Genomic DNA, 19,979 nt, shown 5'->3' on the forward strand with positions numbered 1-19,979 from the left:
CACAGGCAACCGTTGACCGCAGCAAACGTGAGACTGTCGATTGTGCCAGGCAGAACGCCTTGATTTTGGGACAGCTTTTCTGGTAGAACGCGACTCATTCTAGATTTGCCTGGTGAATACACTTACTGAAAGCACACAACATATTCAGTATTTATATAATATATTCAGAATGCATTTTTAATGGAATATTTTTTCGTGCAGAACGCCAGTTCCGAGACACCATTCTAGAAAGAACGCCACATATTTGAGACACCATTACAAGCAGAACGCCAAAAAGCAGGAGAACGTTCGAAAAGAACACTCCGCTGAACTTGATTCCTCATGGGAGTGTTAATAGATGATATAAGACTAAGTACAAGGTGTCGACAAAAAAAATTAATAAAATAAAATACAAAAAACTGGGAAAACGAATTTTTCTAGATTTTAATAATGAACAGCTGTCGATTACATACATATAACAAAATTGCCCAATTATAATTCCCCAAACAATCGTAGTCTTTTTCCAATCGATTTCTAAAATTACGCTCGCGATTTGCTGAGAACTCATAGAGTCGTCTTGTAAAGTTTCAAGCCACTCGCTGAAGCTTGTATCGATAAGTTCTAAATTTTATGTCTTCAAGCGAGTCAGCTTTCGGGAATAATCGTTGATAACGATAAACTTTATCGATTGACGCTCGAATTTTACTGTATAGGAAAAATGCTCAAGAAGGCAAGTTAGTCGGGCTAAGGAAATGGTCCGGGAAGCAGGAGATGCTTAAGAACATATTTATTCGCAAGGCTATCAAGGCCCGTGCTGAGTTGACTTGACGTGTTGGTTTGAAACTCATGGAGTTATGCCTCGTCTCCTTCGATGTCCATTTCTTTCAGACATGAACGGAAAAATTATTCAGTTATCTGCTTGTAATGAGCTTCTTTCTCCGTAACAACGGGCACGTTTTCCTGTTGAAAAACAATATATGAGTAAAAATAGAGACCAATGATCCTAACTGACTAAATAGGCTAAAATAGCCCAGTTAACCTTTTCGTGACTTCTCGGTCTCAAACCACTAGATACGAATAGCATTGGCGACGATGAATGTGTCCGATACGAAAGGGGTTCAGGCAACGGGCTCGTAATGGCGAGGGCTTTGAGGAAGTTGACGCGGGTTTTCAGCACAGAATGAGGGCATTTTCTGTCTGTTGACACAGCCGCAATGGTGAATAGGGAGCCTCGTACCCAAAGAATATTACTCTGTCGTGGAGAAAGCTGTAAGGGGAACTTCCCCTGTAGTTTGGCGGGACACGACATATCGCTGTCCTCCTGCATAACTGCCAGTCCATAGGAATAAAGTTGGTGTCGTCACTAGATAGGAGACGAAGGCATAACTCGAAAAATGGTCGGAAGTAGGATTGCGAAGGCCCAAATCGAACTGAGCAAGAGTCGTTTGGAAGTAAGAAGCCATAGACTTGATACTGAATTCGGACTAATACGGTAATACGAAATTCAGAAGTCAATGGCTCAGTTGAGATGCACCATAGACACGCATAAAACCGAGGACGGCGCTCTCAGTTCGTTCGTTAAAGCGATTAGTTGTGGACATGGTTTCTGTTAAACATGGATAGAACAGAACATTTTTTTCGTAGGTCTATGAATAGTTAAAGCTTTTCACTAAACTCTTATCATTCGTGGATAACTTTTGAAGCGATGTACTTTCATTGATCACAAAGTTCCGATAAGAGTACAAAATTTTATAAAGAAATCACAGTTGTGCGAACATCTCATTTATTTTACATCACAATCGTTTTATTACCGTGTAACATTTGTATCAATGAATTAATTCACCTAGACCCTTAGTCTGCCGGCGAAGGACTAAAAGGACTTCAGCTGCGAATAAATTATCTGTAGACAAGGGGCAAAACAAATTCAAACTTATCTCCGTGAACTCCAATAACAATACACGGGAAATAAAACACGGTAGTGAACTCTTTTACTCCACTCGATGACACGAACTGTTATTTATTCTTAGTGAGAGTTCGCTGTTTCTCGCCGAACTCGACGAGCTTCTTGCCGTACTCCTTGATGCCCTTACGCCTGCGCACGGCGTTCATGTAGACGCGGGCCAGGTTCTCGGTGTCCGCCTTCTGCCCGAAGTGCTTGAGCTCCTCAGCCGTGCACGGGTCCCAGTACGGGTCAACCTCCAGCGTCTCCCAGTGGGAGAACATCAGTTGTGGCTGAGCCTCCCCAGAGGTCTGGGGGAGGTAAGAGATTGGACAAAAAATTAAATAAGCTCATTAAAAAGACAATTACAATACATCCACGAGAAAAACAAGCAGCTCAGCCTCCCCCGACGTCTAGGGGAGGTGAGAAATTGTACAAAAAATGTTAACGGTTAATAAGAAATGACATAGCATCAAAATGGGGAAGCCAGATAACCAGGTTTCTGCAAAGAAGTTAGGAAATTGAACGGAAAATTATTAGCTTATTGAAAAAATGATAATTACAATGTACCACGAGAATAAAAGCTGCTCAGTCTCCCTCGACGTCTAGGGAAGTTAAGAAATTGAACAAAAAATTAAATAAGCTCATAAAAAAACATAATTACATTACATCCACGAGAAAAAAAAACAGCTAAGCCTCCCCCGATGAGTGCAAGAGAGATGGAAAAATTAGCATAATTGTGTGATTTAAAATCATTTGAGAAAAAATAACAGGGGCTGAGCAGACGTTAGAGCAGAGCTCTAACGTCATTTTATTTCTGGCAGACATGAAAGACGAATTTCACTGATTATTAGGACAGTACTAAAAAAATTTAATTTGAATTCATAGGAAATTTTATTACAACTCTGCCTAGCCGCGGCCAAGCTCTATTCAATTTGCAGGTGATTATCGGTCAGTGCGGTGAACTCACTTAAAATTATATGGGCAAAAATCCCAAGACAAAGGCAAATTTTCTTGCAAAAAGAGCCCTGAAATAAAACCAAGACTCACAGCCTTGCGCAGTTCGTTGGCGAAGTCGATGCTTTCAACGATGGGCAAATAAGCTGTAACGTTCCATGCGTTCGAGCCTTCAGTGATGTCGCCAGCCAATATCCTGCCGTGGCGGCGACCCAACACTGAATAAACTCTGCCCACGACCTCAGACGTGACGCTCACGACGCAGCTGTACGTCGCGACCATCATGCGTCGTGGCTGCTCGTCGAACGCGTTCAGGAAAAGCTCTTTAGAAAGCATCATCACCTGCAACGTTATTTTATTTAGATTAGATAGCATTATCACATGAAACGTCACTTATTTAGATTAGAAAGAGTGAAACTGAAACTGTACGTTTGTCCATCGAAGACGTTGCATTTTCATTCTGCACATATTGTATATAAGGTAGAATAACACGTGTCATTCATGAGGATATGATACGTCTTTTAATCCGTGCTGTTCCAATCAGTTTAGAAATCTCATAAATATTATTAATATATTACAAAAAAATGCGAAAAATGAGGTAAACTTAGAAACTCGAAGAATGAGATATAAGAGATATAAGAGAATGAGATAAAAACATGAGATATAAGATAAATCATCACGTACCTGTAAATATAATTAAATAAAGTTGCCGTATTAAAAGTCAAGAAGAAGCGCACTATTCAAAATTATACAAATAAAGTTATTAAGAGCCGAAATGAAGCGCATTATGAAAAATTACATAAATAAAGTTATTAAGAGTCAAGATGAAGTGCATTATTCAAGCACAAATATCGCGACCTTGCCGTGGGATTACCTATAATATTGCCTAAATAAATGAGATATAAGATAAATCATCACGTACCTGTAAATATAATTAAATAAAGTAAGTAAAAGTCAAGAAGCGCATTATTCAAAATTATAAAAATAAATTTAGTAAGAGTCAATATGGAGGGCATTATTCAAGTAGAAATATGGCGACCTTGCCCGGTGGTAGCTGGGCGCTGTCAGACGGAGGCTGCCAGTCCTCCACCAGGAAACAGACGCCCATGAGCGGCTCCTCGCACAGCGACCCCGCGGCGCAACACAACTGGAAACCTGTGCAAGAAACGAGCAATAATTGATGCAAAATGTGGCAAATGACACAAAATTTAATTAGGCGAACGCCTCGAATTATACGACAAAATTCTATGCTGGTACCAAAAAGATTACCGGAATAACCAGGATCGACTGTAATCTTTCAAGTAACTAACAGATCGATTCAAGCAATTAATTTAGTATAAAAAATAAATAGCTGAATATCATATGTTCATTTCTACAAATTAAAGTTACAATATAATTGGGCCAGATATAAATGAAAGAGAGGGACTGGGGCCGAGGAACAGACCATGAAGCTGTCCCATGCGGAAACTATATTAAAATTAATTAGATAACATTTAATGTATATGAAATAGTTGAAAATTATGATCATCCTGGAAATAATTATGATCATTATGAAAATTAGGAAAACCTTTGCTTCCAATTTTTAACTCTAAACGGATTAGTCTAAATTTTAAAAGGAGATCCTCGCTGCACCCACCAGTAACCAAGGCGTGGTCCATGGACGCGAGGGGAGACGAGGGCATCGAGGCTTTGGGCATCCAGATTGAGGGACGGTCCCCATAGCTAGGGACTCTGTTGAGCAGGATGTTGGGGCCACAGTAATGGGGACCCACAGTCCACATCTGGTCCTCAGCCCCAGCCCATTCTTCCCCAGCGGCAGAGAAAGCCTCTGATAGCTGCTTCTTCAGGTGAACTAAAGCAGCTTGTGTCTCTCGCGTCAGAGTCTGGGGACTCGACCGAGTTGTCGAGGTGAAGCTCGTTAAAGGGAGAGTCTCTTCACTACCCTTCACCACTTCAGGAGTCTTACCAAGTTGAATACCCTTCACGTCGTCAGTAATCTTATCGCCATCATTAGCCTTCGCCTCTTTAGGAGTTTCTATACTTGAATCTACAACAGAAATTCCTTCAGATTCAAAATCCCTTGCACTTTTTTCCTCTGTTTTAGAACTGACGTTGGATTTAGCGTCTCCACCATTAGAAATAATAACGTCGGAGTTTTCATCGTGGTCATTTAGATGAGATTTAGTTTCTTTAAACAATGAATTAATTTGAGAGTTGAAGGCATCGCTGGGTTTCTTGAGGAAGCTGTTCTGGGAGGCCATGCCGGCAGCCACGTTGATTGTGTTGCTCTGAGATGACAGAGCAGAGAGCAGTTCAGAGTTAGCGCAGAGCAGCTCTGTCACAGAGCTGGGCAGAGGCACAGCACGCACTCTGATGCTGCCTAGAGCTGCGTCTAGCCTCACGGCACCATCTCCAGCCTGCAAAGAATTACGATGTTAGTGAACATATTAGGGAAGTAATAGAAAATAATGGCAACTGGAAGTGAAAAATATGTATATATACCTATATATATATAACTCAGTACTCACTGCAGCGAGTGACAGAGAGCGCATTTTCTCGTTGACGAAAACGTGAAGTCACGGACGGACAGACGGACATGGCGAGCACAATAGTGCATTTTTCCATAAATGAGAAAATGCCCTAAAAATACAAAAAAATGATGGATGTGTGTGAAACTGAAAGGACTATAAATACATAAAAAAGAAAGAAATGTACTTGTCAATAAAGAACGTGAGCGAAACTAAGAAGAACTATAAATGTAATAAGAAATAAATTATTGTAGATAATATCATTATAAAACAAGAATGAAAAGTTGACTTGATAGAAGTCAAAGTCTTCAAATGATAACAATTGTTAGGGCACATAAAAAGAAAGTGCATAAGAGAAAATATGAGGCAATTATAAATGCAAAAATAAGTGAATTACTGGAGAGAATATCATTATAAATGTTGTAAGGTGAGTTGAATTTAGACAATTGAACTAATTTTGAACTACGTAGTAACTGGAAAAGTTATAAGTCAATATTAATGAAATATTACAGTGCTAATAGTCGCATAGAAGGCGATCCATGAGACATGGCGTTGATGAGATCTACATGCGTTATTATTATGATCTATCAGCTTTGTTATAACCCACCAGCGTTGGTAATCTCCACTGGCATCGCTAATATTCACTTATAACCCTGCAGCTTGGACATGTCAACGTACTCTCGTAAGTTGCTATGGCACCTATTACCCACTAATGACCCAGCTATGACCCACCAATAACCCACAAATGACCCACTTCTGAGTCTGCCCCACCAGCTTGGACATGTCGACGTACTCTCGTAAGTTGCTATTACCCACTAATGACCCAGCTATGCCCCACCTATAACCCACCAATAATCCACCAATGACCCACCAATGACCCACTTGTGACCCACCAGCTTGGAGGTGTCGACGTTCTCTCCCTCGATGGCCTCGTTGGTGTTGTCGACGCGGGGGCGCGGCACGATGGTCTCCCTGAACGGCACGATGGGCGCAGACGCCGTCACCGCCGTGCGCGCGTACCTTCAGGTGTGAGGGACATGCGGTTGTGAGGGGAAACTGTTGTGAGGGACAACTGGTGTGAGGGGAAACAGTTGTGAGGGGAAACTGGTGTTGTGGTTCCCACACCATAATTGAAGTAGACCAGTAATAATTATTAAGAATTTAGGGTCTGAATAAATTGTATTATTCAAAGTGAACTGGCCAAATGGTTCTCCACAAAAAGCACTTCTTGAGGCCATATTTTCGATAGCGGAGTCAGTCAATCGTCTGCTCCCACCTGTGCCAGTGGCCCTGTTCATATGTGCTCTTATCCGTTCAATTATACGTTTGCATAGTTATATGACTTTCATGATTCGCATGTGTTTACAGTTAAAGAACCCAAAGAAAAGGTGTCCTTATTTATCCTTCGTGTACTGCCGACTGTCGATCACTGAGGCTTTTTGTGGTGGTTACCGCGCAGAAATTGCGGTAGTGCGGAAGCCACGACAGTGTGAGGGGAAACTGTTGTGAGGGGGAACTGTTGTGAGGGACAACTGGTGTGAGGGGAAACAGTTGTGAGGGGAAACTGGTGTGAGGGGAAACTACTGTGAGGGGAAACTGGTGTGAGGGACATGCGGTTGTGAGGGGAAACTGTTGTGAGGGACATGCGGTTGTGAGGGGAAACTGGTGTGAGGGACATGCGATTGTGAGGGGAAACTGTTGTGAGGGACATGCGGTTGTGAGGGGAAACTGTTGTGAGGGGAAACTGTGAGGGGAAAATGTTGTGAGGGGAAAATGTTGTGAGGGGAAAATGTTGTGAGGGGAAAATGTTGTGAGGGGAAACTGTTGTGAGGGGAAACTGTTGTGAGGAGAAAATGTTGTGAGGGGGAACTGTTGTGAGGGACATGCGGTTGTGAGGGGAAACTGGTGTGAGGGACATGCGGTTGTGAGGGGAAACTGGTGTGAGGGAAATGCGGTTGTGAGGGGAAACTGGTGTGAGGGACATGCGGTTGTGAGGGGAAACTGTTGTGAGGGACATGCGGTTGTGAGGGGAAACTGGTGTGAGGGAAACTGTTGTGAGGGGAAACTGTTGTGAGGGGAAACTGTTGTGAGGGGAAACTGTTGTGAGGGGAAACTGTTGTGAGGGACATGCGGTTGTGAGCCCTGGGAAACCCAAACTGTTGTGAGGGACATGCGGTTGTGAGGGGAAACTGTTGTGAGGGACATGCGCCTGTGAGGCAAATAAAACGCTGAGAGTAATGCAATTATGAGGATATTGCAAATTTGGGGGCAAAGCAATTGTGAAAAAAACAAATGTTGGGAGTGAAGCAATAATGAGGATAAAGCAATAGGGAAAGGGTAAAGCCCGTGGAAAATGATAACCGGAATAACCGGAATGGTGCCAAAGTTCGAGAGCGAGACCTTCAGGATTGAGACATATCACAACGAGAGAAGGGGGAGACTGTGCAAGATCCCTCCCCTGCGTAACAGATCCGCAGTCAGATTTCAATCCCTGCGGGAAGGATCGCTTTCTGTGGCAGGGCCAAGGCTGTTCAACGCCCTACCAAGGGATCTAAGAGAGGGGGAGTTCACCCTGGAGACCTTCAAGAGACAACTGGACGTTTTCCTGGGCACAATCCCAGATCGACCTCTCCGGCAACACCACCAGCAGCGAGAAGCAAGCAACAGCATCGTGCATCAGGTGGCCCAAATGCGCCACCGGGTGAGCGATAATCAGAGGCGGCGATCCATCGTGGCCTGGGACTGCTACGTCCCAAACAAGTACTAAGGATACTAAGAATAGTGAGGGTAAAGCAATAGTGAGGGTAAAGCAATAGTGAGGGTAAAGCAATAGTGGGGGCAAAGCAATAGTGAGGATAAAACAATAGTGAAGGTAAAGCAATAGTGAGGGTAAAGCAATAGTGAGAGTAAATATAATCAGTGATGCAGGTTGAAGATGTTCTATTGTGTGTTGTGAGGGCAACTTTCATTAGAGCTGAATATCCCTAATGATATTTCCTTGCCATACAATTCAATTAATCACGCTATACATTACAATAATTTCCTCCTACAATACTTGCCATCAATTTCATTTTGAATATTATTAATATTTTTTACGGCAAAAAATCATAATTAGATTGAAAAAAATGTGAAAATCGTGTATACAGATAACATGTTTGCAGGATTTTTATCATCACCATATGAGTAATTAATAAACATCATTAAGATAATATTGTAATATCATACGATTTCTAACTAATAATCAATGTAATATTATTCAGTCACCATATAAGTAATTAATAAACATCATTATGATAATATTGTAAAATCACACGATTTCTAACTAAAGATAATATTGCAATATTATTCAGTGACATGCCCAAGACTGACTTGTCCTGCAGGTCACTAAGACAGCGCTGCAGGTGCACCTCCCCAGCCGCGCCTATCATGTACTGCCCTGACGACTCCAGCCAAACCTGCGCACCAGGCATGTATTAATTATTATTATCATTATTATTATCTATGAATCATTTATCGAGGCGTCTGGTTCAAACGAACTTAAGAAGGCACGTCACACATAAGATTAATAACAAGCGAAAATAAATGAGTATCGACATTTATGTCAATATCTAGTGTATCGACATAAATGTGTATCAACATTCATGTCGACATTTATGTCGATATCTTATGTCCTATCTTTGAGGGCACGCCACACATAAGATTAATAGCAAGCGAAAAATAAATAGACACTAGAAATAAAGGGAATGAATAAAATGACTAAGTACAAGATTCATAGGCTTTAAGAAATAGTTCAGTCTTTAGGCGTCGACGAAACACTTGCAAAGGAGCCAAAGATATGGAAGCAGGCAGACTGTTCCAAGAAATTATTAATTAATTAAACATCACTATATAATACTATATTTCGTATGAAAATCCAATATTATATTTGAAGGTTTTAAAAATTATTCATATTAGAGAGTATTTATACTTATTATTATTTATTAGAGAGTATTTATATTTATATTCAGTGCCATAGGCACTGAATAACGGGGTAGGTAACTTGGGCCGATTTGACATTTAAGAAAAGAAAAGCTTTAATCGATAAGTTTTTGCCATGCAAAATTGATGGCTCTTGAAGTACCATGAAATAACCTACAAATGCATTAAAGAGATATAATTCATATATTTACTATGTGACTATTTGTATCATAAATAGTTACGCGATAAAAGTGGTCCAAGTCACCTTGTTTTACGGTAATTATAAATATCATTAGAGAATATATTTCTTATAGGAAACCTATATTACATATTGATTTGTACACACAGTCCCGACGACTGCGGCCAAACCTTCACATAGTCTTGTATTATACATCAATCTAAGTAAGTTGTGTACACCTATACACTATTTTATTTGGATATTTAATATCTATGTTACCCTTGGATAGTAATTATATTGATGATTCTCATAGCACCAACATGCACATTTCATTCTAAAGACTCAATATGCAATGTTCTTAAATTCAAAAAATTAAATTGGTTTCCTTGCAATACCATGTAAGTTCCTACAATTGTTTGTAACGGGATATAAAATAGCAAATATTCTCATTACAAAAACTGTATGCGTAGAGTTTAGTTGAAATGTTATCCCTTGACACTGTTATCGAAATTATTGATATTTAACAGCTGTAACTTTATATACGTAGTGAAGATATTGCAATTAAGAGTTAATCACTTCAATATTTATTACTACTCAATTTTGAAGATAATTAATATTAAAATTAGTTAATTGTAAAAATATGTTACCTGAACACAAGGGTCGGCTTGGTTGAGTAGCCTCAGGCCTTCCCTCAGCTCGGGGAGGCAGCGAGGGTTCTTAGGGAGCACCTGTACCCTCAGCAGCGAGCCCTCAGCATCTCCTGAGGGATAGAAACATCAGCACGAGTGCAACATCAGCACGGGTGCAACATCAGCACGAGTGCAACATCAGCACGGGTGCAACATCAGCACGAGTGCAACATCAGCACGAGTGCAACATCAGCACGGGTGCAACATNNNGTAACAACAATAATAGTCACCATTAAGGCTGGGACCAGCGTAACAACCATAATAGTCACCATTAAGGCTGGGACCGGCGTAACAACAATAATAGTCACCATAAAGGCTGGGACCAGCCTAACAACAATAATAGTCACCATTAAGGCTGGGACCAGCCTAACAACAATAATAGTCACCATTAAGGCTGGGACCGGCGTAACAACAATAATAGTCACCATAAAGGCTGGGACCAGCGTAACAAAATAATAGTCACCATTAAGGCTGGGACCAGCGTAACAACAATAATATAGTCACCATAAAGGCTGGGACCAGCCTAACAACAATAATAGTCCCATTAAGGCTGGGACCAGCCTAACAACAATAATAGTCACCATTAAGGCTGGGACCAGAGTAACAACAATAATATAGTCACCATTAACGCTGGGACCGGGGTAACAACAATAATAGTCACCATTAAGGCTGGGACCAGCGTAACAACAATAATAGTCACCATTAAGGCTGGGACCAGCGTAACAACAATAATAGTCACCATTAAGGCTGGGACCAGCGTAACAACAATAATAGTCACCATTAAGGCTGGGACCGGCGTAACAACAATAATAGTCACCATTAAGGCTGGGACTGGCGTAACAACAATAACAATAATAGTCACCATTAAGACCACCATTAAGGCTTGGACTGGCGTAATAATATAACAATAATAGTCACCATTAAGGCTGGGACCAGTGTAAAAATATAACAATAATAGTCACCATTAAGGCTGGGACCAGTGTAAAAATATAACAATAATAGTCACCATTAAGGCTGGGACCGGCGGTGTGGATGACGTGGGTGAAGGGAGGACAGGCTGGGGTGCTGCTGAGGCTGCCGCTCTTGACGATGTGCCCCGTGAGGCCACCCACCCCCACCAGGAGGCCGGCGCCCGCTGACCCCAGACTCTGTACCTCGCGCCCCAGCAGGAGGTACACCCCACCAACCTGACGTGTCAAACTTCCTTGCATCACATTACAAAATTATAAATAAATTTCCAAGTTAAAAATTTTACAAAAAATTTTAAAGTTGAAAATTTTTATATTATGTTCAGCTATTGGAAAAAAATTTAACATGCGGAAAAATGATGAGACTTTGTCCAAAAAAACGATGCACTTCTAGCACTTGTGTGGATTATCCTGACACAGTTTTGCCCGGCAAAAGTGAGTGTCACTGTTACGTGTAAAAAAAGGTCACGAAGGACAACATGACACATTTTTTTCCTGAGTGCTCGCAGAATCTGGTGCCTCAGCAGCAGGTAAATTAATTTTAATTTCATTTTATTATTTGAAATGAAGTTTTTTCAAATAAATTAATTAACGGTACCTACTAAAGATAACTGTGAGAAGAAATCATACGAAATTACGTGGAAACTGCGGTATTTATGGCGCGCGTAAGCCTGCAAAATGAGGGTAAACCCCAATTAAACTAAGCCAATTGATAACTTTATTTACCTTAACCAAAACTAAATTTTCTCGACTATAAATTTTTTATCTTGTCGAGAAAATCCAACCCTATATAAATTATTTAAATTATTAGGTTAATACTAAATCAGTTAATGCTAAAGTGAGTCAGGTTGACCCATAAGGCACCTTGCAGCGCGTAATATGAGGACACAGAGCGAGGTGCTCATCACTGAGCTCCCCATCAGGAGACATGAACGGCGCTACCGACGCAGGGTTGTGCTTTGGCCCCAACACGTACACCTGTCACGTTATACATTTATTATTATATTATAATATATTCAATTATATTGAATAATGAAAAAATATATACCGTTATTATACTAAATGTTATATAAAAATATAAAAAATATTATTATATAATAGTACTTAAATACTAATAATATATATATATATTATAAATAAATAAATAATAAATACCTATAAAGAATAAAAAAATAAAAATATAAGAATATAAATAATATAAATATAAAAAATATTATCATATTAAGTCATATTATTTATTAATTTTAATTATGTTTCATCTGCTGCCAGCAGCAGTAACCCTGACCTCCATGCCAGGCTTCAGGGAGCCACTATATATAAAAATATAAGAATATAAATAAATAACATATATGTAATATAATAATATAAATAAAATAATATAGCAATAAACAGTATAGCAGCAGTAATCTTCACCTCCATGCCAGGCTTCAGGGAGCCGCTAAAGACGCGAGCAAAGGCCAGCAGTTCCTCCGGCTCCTCCAGGACCTCAGCAGTTAAATCCTGCACGTCTTCGTCGTCGCCTGACGAGGTTGAGATTATCAGCTAATTAATCACTTTTATAATAATTTCGGAAGTTATATTTCAAATAGGATAAGATTTTTCATTAAAGTGAACATATTGGCTTTGGAAAATGAAATCCTAACATGAGATCATTGGGTCGAATTTGGTGGAATTCAAGTGAGACTTGAAAAGTTATTCATCATCCTGATATTATGATACGGTATATAATAAATGTAATGAAACTGTATCTGTATCAATTTATAGATACGTAATATAGAATATAAGATGGTAAAGAGATTATGATAATATAGATTATAAGATAATAAAGATATCAAGATAATATAGTTTATTAGATGATAAAGAGATTAAGCTAATATAGATTATTAGATGATAAATATACTAAGATAACATAGATTATAAGATGATAAAGAGATTAAGATAATATAGATTATTAGATAATAAATATACTAAGATAACATAGATTATAAGACGATAGAGATATTAAGATAATATAATATGGTTTATTAGATGATAAATATACTAAGATAATATAGATTATAAGGTGATAAAGATATTAAGATAAAATAGATTATAAAATGATAAAGATATTAAGATAATATAGATAACAGATCAGGACTGGCGGGGTGATGACTCACCAGGAGGGAGGGGGCCGCGTGGGGGCGCCGCCCCCCCACGCAATTTCTCGTCGGCGTCGCGTAGTTTTTTGCACGACACTCCAAACATCTGGACGATAATCGCAGTCAAAATTAAGATAAAGAGATAACAAAATGAAAAATTTGTTTCGTTGCTATAAGATTATAATGAAACTAAGAAAATCTGTTTTTTTTTCTTTTTTTATTCAATTAAAAGTAAATTTCTAGTTAAGAAATCAAAGGATTTAATTTCGAAGTTACGGTGAAAAAAAATTGTAAATAAAAAGTTATACGTAAATAACAAAATCTGTAAAGGAATGAAATTAAAATAAAACCTACGACAAAAACACAAATAAAAGCACAGAAGGAAATGTAATCATTGAATGCAAAGGTGATCATCCTAAGAGAAAATCATGCATTAACACTAGTTGCATGGTTCAGCATATGCATGCTTATGTAGATATTCTCGCCATATATTAATATATATTATAGAAGCCTATTTTTCAAGAAAGATACATAATAAAAATATTATTCATATAATAGATAAGATATACTATTACCTTAGAGACATAAACGATGAGGGGAGCGCTAGGCTCGCTGCTGCAGCGCTGCAGGTGCGGCAGCAGCGAGCGACTGCACGCTGGTAGACTCCTGACCATATCAACATTTATCGTTAATATCATGATTTGTTATGATTAATATTATGATGAGTATTATAATTAATATTACGGTTTATATTATAATTTAAATAAAGCATTCAATAATTAGGAGTACAATTATGATTCCTAGGGACGCTGGCGAACTCCGGCGGAAACAAACTATTAACATTTCAAAGAACACTGAGAAATCTCATAAAAATCTTAGATTTAAAATCATGTTGCATTACTTACTTACGAATAAGATGACTATAACGAAAACAAAATAAGCTAGAAGTATATCCGTAATGCGTGAAGAATAAGTAAAGTGAATAAGTAATATAAGAAGCGATTATGATTTAGGAACATGATTATATACGCATATCATTTATATTATGATCGAATGGTTAGTAAATTAAAACTTAAATTAAGTCAAAAACGAATAACAAATTTTACGTACCGGCATTCATGAAGCACCAACACAAATGGCGCCTGATCATCGAACAAGTTCTAGGTATATCTGCCTTATTGTAATAGAAATGAAAGTACTGCACTGCTGGAAGTACTAACGTAAACATTATATTGTTTGTGCTGCTGGTGCAATGGTCACCTGAAGTCGTGAGTGTAGAAGTACTAACGTAAACATTATATTGTTTGTGCTGCTGGTGCAATGGTCACCTGAAGTCGTGAGTGGCAGTTGTGAGGAGCTTCTTCGCACGTTCTTCTGATATGGTAGTCGGGGCTGGAAGCTGCAGCACAACCATGTCTGTAGCACACAACGGCACACAATTGTGTATTCATTTCCGGGGTCATATTCTATCGAAAAGTCTCGTTTTTTGAGTCCTAATTCTAACATAAATGGCAAGTTGGTTGGACTTAATTCTAATAAAAGTTGCCTTTTTAGGACCTAATTCTAACAAAAAGAAAATGCACATTAGAAGCACCCATGAGCCAGGCCATATCTGACTCTAAATTTTACTGCACAGGACCATTTCTGGTACTAAATTTTAACGGGTTTCTTATCACTGACCAGACATAGCGAAGATAGAATTTTAGTTACAACAAGAAACTACGGTTTTCTACGGCAATAGTGGAATTTATACCCGAGGTTTTAAGATGTGAAAACGCTTTCGAATGCTTCAGTCACTCTGCGGCTTGTTACATGAATGCAGCCAAGAACACATATGAATATCTTCGACAATTTAATTGAGCAATATATCGGACCAACAACATTTTATAGTATACAAAATTCAAACATAATACGGAATTAAATATATACTGGGAACTGACTGAGGACAGCCTTAGACAGCGGGAGCCAGTTGGAGCAGATGTGCATGAAGCGCGTCTTGCTCTCAGAGGCTGACTCGAACAGACGAGCTGACATCTTGATGTTCAAACTGTCAGCAATCTTGCGTACGTCAGCAGGGTCAGCAGTTGCTGGCCGAACTTTCTTGTAAACCTAAGAGTTACAATAAAAAGTAGTTATGAGTTCGTAACTCCGTCAACCAATCAATGACAGATATTCAAGCTAAACCCACCAATCGTAGACAAGAAATTCGCCGCTTTTTAGCGCATTTTCTCATTGATGGAAAAAAGGCGCTATTGTGCTCGTCGTGTCCGTCCGTCTGTCTGTCCGTCCGTCCGTCCGTGACCACGTTTTCGTCGAATACAAAATGCGCTCTCAGTCACTCACTGCAGTGAGTACTGAGTTATATTTATTTATTGTAGTTAGATCTCTACGTGTATTTAAGGAGCTACGTGTGCTGACCGTTAATTGTGCTTAGGTCGCTAGATGAACTTGAGCCGCTACGTGTACTTAGGACAAAATGTGTACTTAGCGAGTCGTGATAGTACGGCCCCTGAACCTATGACTAATCAATGAGTCACTCATTAAATGAAAAAGAATTGGTAAACAAACTTGAAGGACGAACTTTCTTTTATATCTATACGAAAGGCAGTTCAATAGATTTAACATCATTTATTTGTATCATTATTTAACTTGGATTGCAGGATTTGGACCCAGACACATTCCTAACATAAATCACATGTTTCTGAAGATGCGAAGTAAATTTTTTAATAAATGAAAGTTCAAGAAACTACATGCTCACCTGATAAAGGTTATCCAGAATGAGGGTCACAAATAGAGGGTTCTTGCGTTTGTCACGAGCCCCTTTGAGTATTCGCTTCTCGCCACCTTTACTGGAAATGTAGAAGTCCCCCCACAGGGTTTTTGACAAGACCTTCAGGCTCATGCCCAGCTTGCTGGAGAACTGCTCCGCAAACTGCGAAATCCTGAACATACAAATTTTAAAAAAATTATTATGGAAATCCAAATATCGGTACAAGTAAACAGCTAAATAAAGCTTTTTAATATGGAATGTGAAGAGTGTATTTTAATGGCATCAAATTTTAAACCTACATGACTATTTAATGTAATGTATACATGTCGAGGTAATGTTATTTGAACACTAAACTGTTAAGAAACAAACACTAAATTCTTTATTATATACAATTAACCAAGTACCAATTTAACCAAAATAAGTACCAAAACCAAATCAACCAAAGTAACCAAGTATCATTGGGCTCTGAAATAAAGCTTTAGAGTCTCACCCAAATCCCCAGCAATCAATAGCACTGGCGAAGACGACATTGCCATCAGTGGGGTTGAAGTACAAGTCTGAGTCATCGATGTCCTCAATGCCCCAGTCGACGAGGCTTTTACCCTCTGTCAGACATGAGCTATTCTTGCTTGGGGAATAGGGACCTTCAGTCTTGCTTGGGGAAGAGGGACCTTCAGTCTTGCTTGGGGAAGAGGGACCTTCAGTCTTGCTTGGGGAAGAGGGACCTGCAGTCTTGCTGCTCGATGAACGTCTCTGGTCTTACAGGTACAGAAGAGCAGGATAAAAGTGCAGTACGGTATTATATGGCATGAGCACATGAAGCAGGAGCTTATTTACATCTAGCACAGAGCAAAGGACGATAAAAGTAAAGAACTATTGTTTGAAAGAAATAACATATTTATCAAAATGAAGTAACACACGATGTAGCATGAGGATAAGCTCAGCTACAAAGATCCAATAGAAACAAATATTATGCTATACATGCTTCACATGAAAGTTGTTTCTGGAAATGATTGTTTCCAGGTGATAAACAAAAAGTACCAGTAAGTAATAAATTTTGCGTAAATTTAGCCCAGGAAATTTATTTTGCTTACCAGCATCTGTTCTGTCGTTAGTTCGTCCAAAAACATCTGTGTTGTATAGCTCAGCCATGTATGCATTGACCTGTCAAAAATATATTTTTTTAACGACATTCTCGTTACTCAGCCAAAATAAAGAACAAAGCAATGGGTAACATATTTCAGCAAGGAAAGTTCAGGCATGGAAAGGACTTGACAAGATTAATGATATTGATTTGAAATAATAAAACATTTGATACAAATTATGAAATAAACAATGATGTATGCTAAAATTCAGGCTTCAGTGAAGAAAATAAATAATTTTTTTTCTGAAAACTGCAGCACAAAAAATATAAAAGAGAAGAGAGAGTAAAAAAGTATAGAGGTGAAAGCAACAACTAGCATGGAAATAAATTTTTATAGCATGTTTAGAGCCAAAAAATGTGTAATAACTGCAATAACTCACCTGCTCCAGAACATTGGCTATGTGGTAGTAGGCATCCAGAGGTGCAAGTTCCTTCTCAAGAATGAGTCTGTCAATTTTGTTGAGTACAAGAACAGGCTTCACCCCTGAGACCCAGGCTTGTCGCATAACAGCCTATACAAATATCATGACATGGACATTAAATAAACATTAGAATATCTCCTCAAAGTAGTTTAGGCATACATATTTAAAGAGTATGTCAGACAAACATGAGAATGCTAAATGGTCAATTTCTCATGTCAGGTCCTAAAGTTAACTAAATGAGAATCAAATAGTTGTAGTCAAAATCTGTAAAATTATTTGATAACCTTGAATGCATTGAAAACTTTCAATCATAATTAAACAATAAGATATTTAGTAACAATATATGGATATTATGGAAAAACAACCCACCTTTGTTTGAGCGCAGACTCCTTCCACTACATCAACCACCAAGATACACCCATCACAGAGACGAACAGCCGTGCTCACCTCTGCAACAACAAAAATGTAAAATGATCTGAATAACAAAAATTCTGCCTCAATCAGACAGGGACTTTTCATCTAACTAATTTGTAGTCGATATTTGGATGCAGGTACAAACCTGAAGTAAAGTCAACATGACCCGGAGAATCAATGAGATTGATGAGGTAGCTCTCATTCTGGTGTGGGTATGCAAGAGTGATACAGGAGCTTTTCATGGTGATTCCTCTAGCCATTTCATCTGGGCGGCTGCAAGAAAGTTTGGAGTAAAATCTGAGAATATTGTATGTCAATACATAGGTAGTAGAGAATATAATGAAAATCAGTCACCATAAATTAATTGTTAAGTACAAATTCAATGCCACACATTCCAAAAATTCTTGACATAGATGATAGTACCGGTATGTATGTACGTCATCAAAATTTTAAAAATATATAAGTACTAGGATGTTTTGTTATCATACCTTTGCTGCAATATTATTATACAAGTGGAATTGTAAGGCGACATATAATAACTTGTAAAATAAATAACTAAACTAATGTGATGCACAATTACCTGTCCATGTACTTGATAGATCCTGCTTGCTTCTCAGATATGATCCCATTTGTTGCAATAAGTGTGTCAGCCAGAGTGGTTTTGCCATGGTCAACATGAGCCATGATACACAAATTACGAACCCGATCAGCCTTCCGAAGGCCCGATGACTCTTTTTTATTTTTATTATCCATGTTCACAAATAACTTGATTATTTATCTAGCTTCAATGAAAGTTACAAATATTTAGTTAGTATGGTAAATGGTACCTAAATTATAAATAATAAACTGATACAAAAGAGAAGCTAAAAATGTATTGAAGCCAATTCAGCATTAGCAGTTTTGAAGATGCTTTATCTTATACCTATACATTTTGACCCTTGCCTCAACTTGATACAAGACTCAAAATGAAGAGCAGTTCAGATGACAATCATGACATAGCCACTTGGTAAAATTGGGGAGAAGCTACCTCTAAATGAGACAAAAATGTCTGTGCTGGCTGATAGTTTCACGGGTTTCTGCTTCTCTTGCTTAATTTCTTTGGTAAAAATAAAGAAAAAGTTACATTTTTGTCCACAACTCTAAAGAAACATAACAATTGATTTGGCCTTTTTTTGTTTCTACAATTATTTTAGATTGTTGGCAGAATGTTTTACCCTTGTAAGAAGAAATATCCTAAATTTAAAGTAATTATTTTTACCTATATCATTCACAAAGAAAATTTTATATTCCAAAAGTAAGCCAGTTCAGAATATTAATCATAATTTTCCAAAAAAATTGTGGGTGATAAGGATTATTTCAAAGGTTATTTCCAAAAATTTTAATCGAAACTATGCATTTTTCACAAGTTTTACTCGAGGTATTAGTCAATGGCGGCGAATGGCCTATGGCCAATTGGCCATAGCCACTAGTATGGAATATATCTGCTTGGCGAGCCACGACTGAATTTTTCGAGCCGTGGTTTTATGGATTTGCCAGGCGTGATTCCATTTCTACGAGCCGTGATTCTATTTCACCGAGCCGTGAATTCCATATCTTGGCCATGAAAAGCCATTTACGAGGTGTGAATGCGAATTTATTTACAAAGTTTATGCACGTGTTACCCCAAATCTCTAATTTTACCCTTAAACATAGTGGCAAAGCAGAGAGTTTTTTAGACTCTTCCTCAAGTTCATTTTTGAGTCCTATAAGTAGACCAGTAAAGTATCTTGGATACCAGAATTATCATACATAAGAAATCTGTTAAAATCTTTAGTAAATAAGGAAATTAAAAATGAACTGATTCTAAAAAATTACTGGTTTGCCACTATGCCCTTAAACAGTCAAACGGCAACAATA

At 38.4% G+C, this 19,979-nt stretch overlaps 1 protein-coding gene across 1 annotated transcript; it reads right to left on the reverse strand.

The window, feature by feature from the left end:
* Positions 1-1,745: 1,745 nt before the first annotated feature.
* On the reverse strand, positions 1,746-18,968 carry LOC108671938 (elongation factor-like GTPase 1). The gene is made up of 21 exons (XM_018159533.2): positions 18,664-18,968; positions 18,229-18,356; positions 18,039-18,118; positions 17,628-17,759; positions 17,198-17,267; positions 16,594-16,861; positions 16,092-16,275; positions 15,274-15,442; positions 14,662-14,749; positions 13,909-13,999; positions 13,352-13,439; positions 12,609-12,715; positions 12,060-12,173; positions 11,234-11,414; positions 10,186-10,298; positions 8,773-8,858; positions 6,297-6,423; positions 4,512-5,292; positions 3,915-4,030; positions 2,969-3,217; positions 1,746-2,229 (listed from the first exon to the last, which is right to left on the reverse strand). The coding sequence occupies exons 1-21, from the start codon at positions 18,834-18,836 to the stop codon at positions 1,993-1,995; spliced, it is 3,582 nt and encodes a 1,193-aa protein (XP_018015022.1). The 5' UTR covers positions 18,837-18,968; the 3' UTR covers positions 1,746-1,992.
* Between the last annotated feature and the right edge of the window lie 1,011 nt (positions 18,969-19,979).

Source organism: Hyalella azteca, unplaced genomic scaffold (genome assembly GCF_000764305.2).
Source record: "Hyalella azteca isolate HAZT.00-mixed unplaced genomic scaffold, Hazt_2.0.2 contig12030, whole genome shotgun sequence".
Classification (NCBI taxonomy): domain Eukaryota; kingdom Metazoa; phylum Arthropoda; class Malacostraca; order Amphipoda; family Hyalellidae; genus Hyalella; species Hyalella azteca.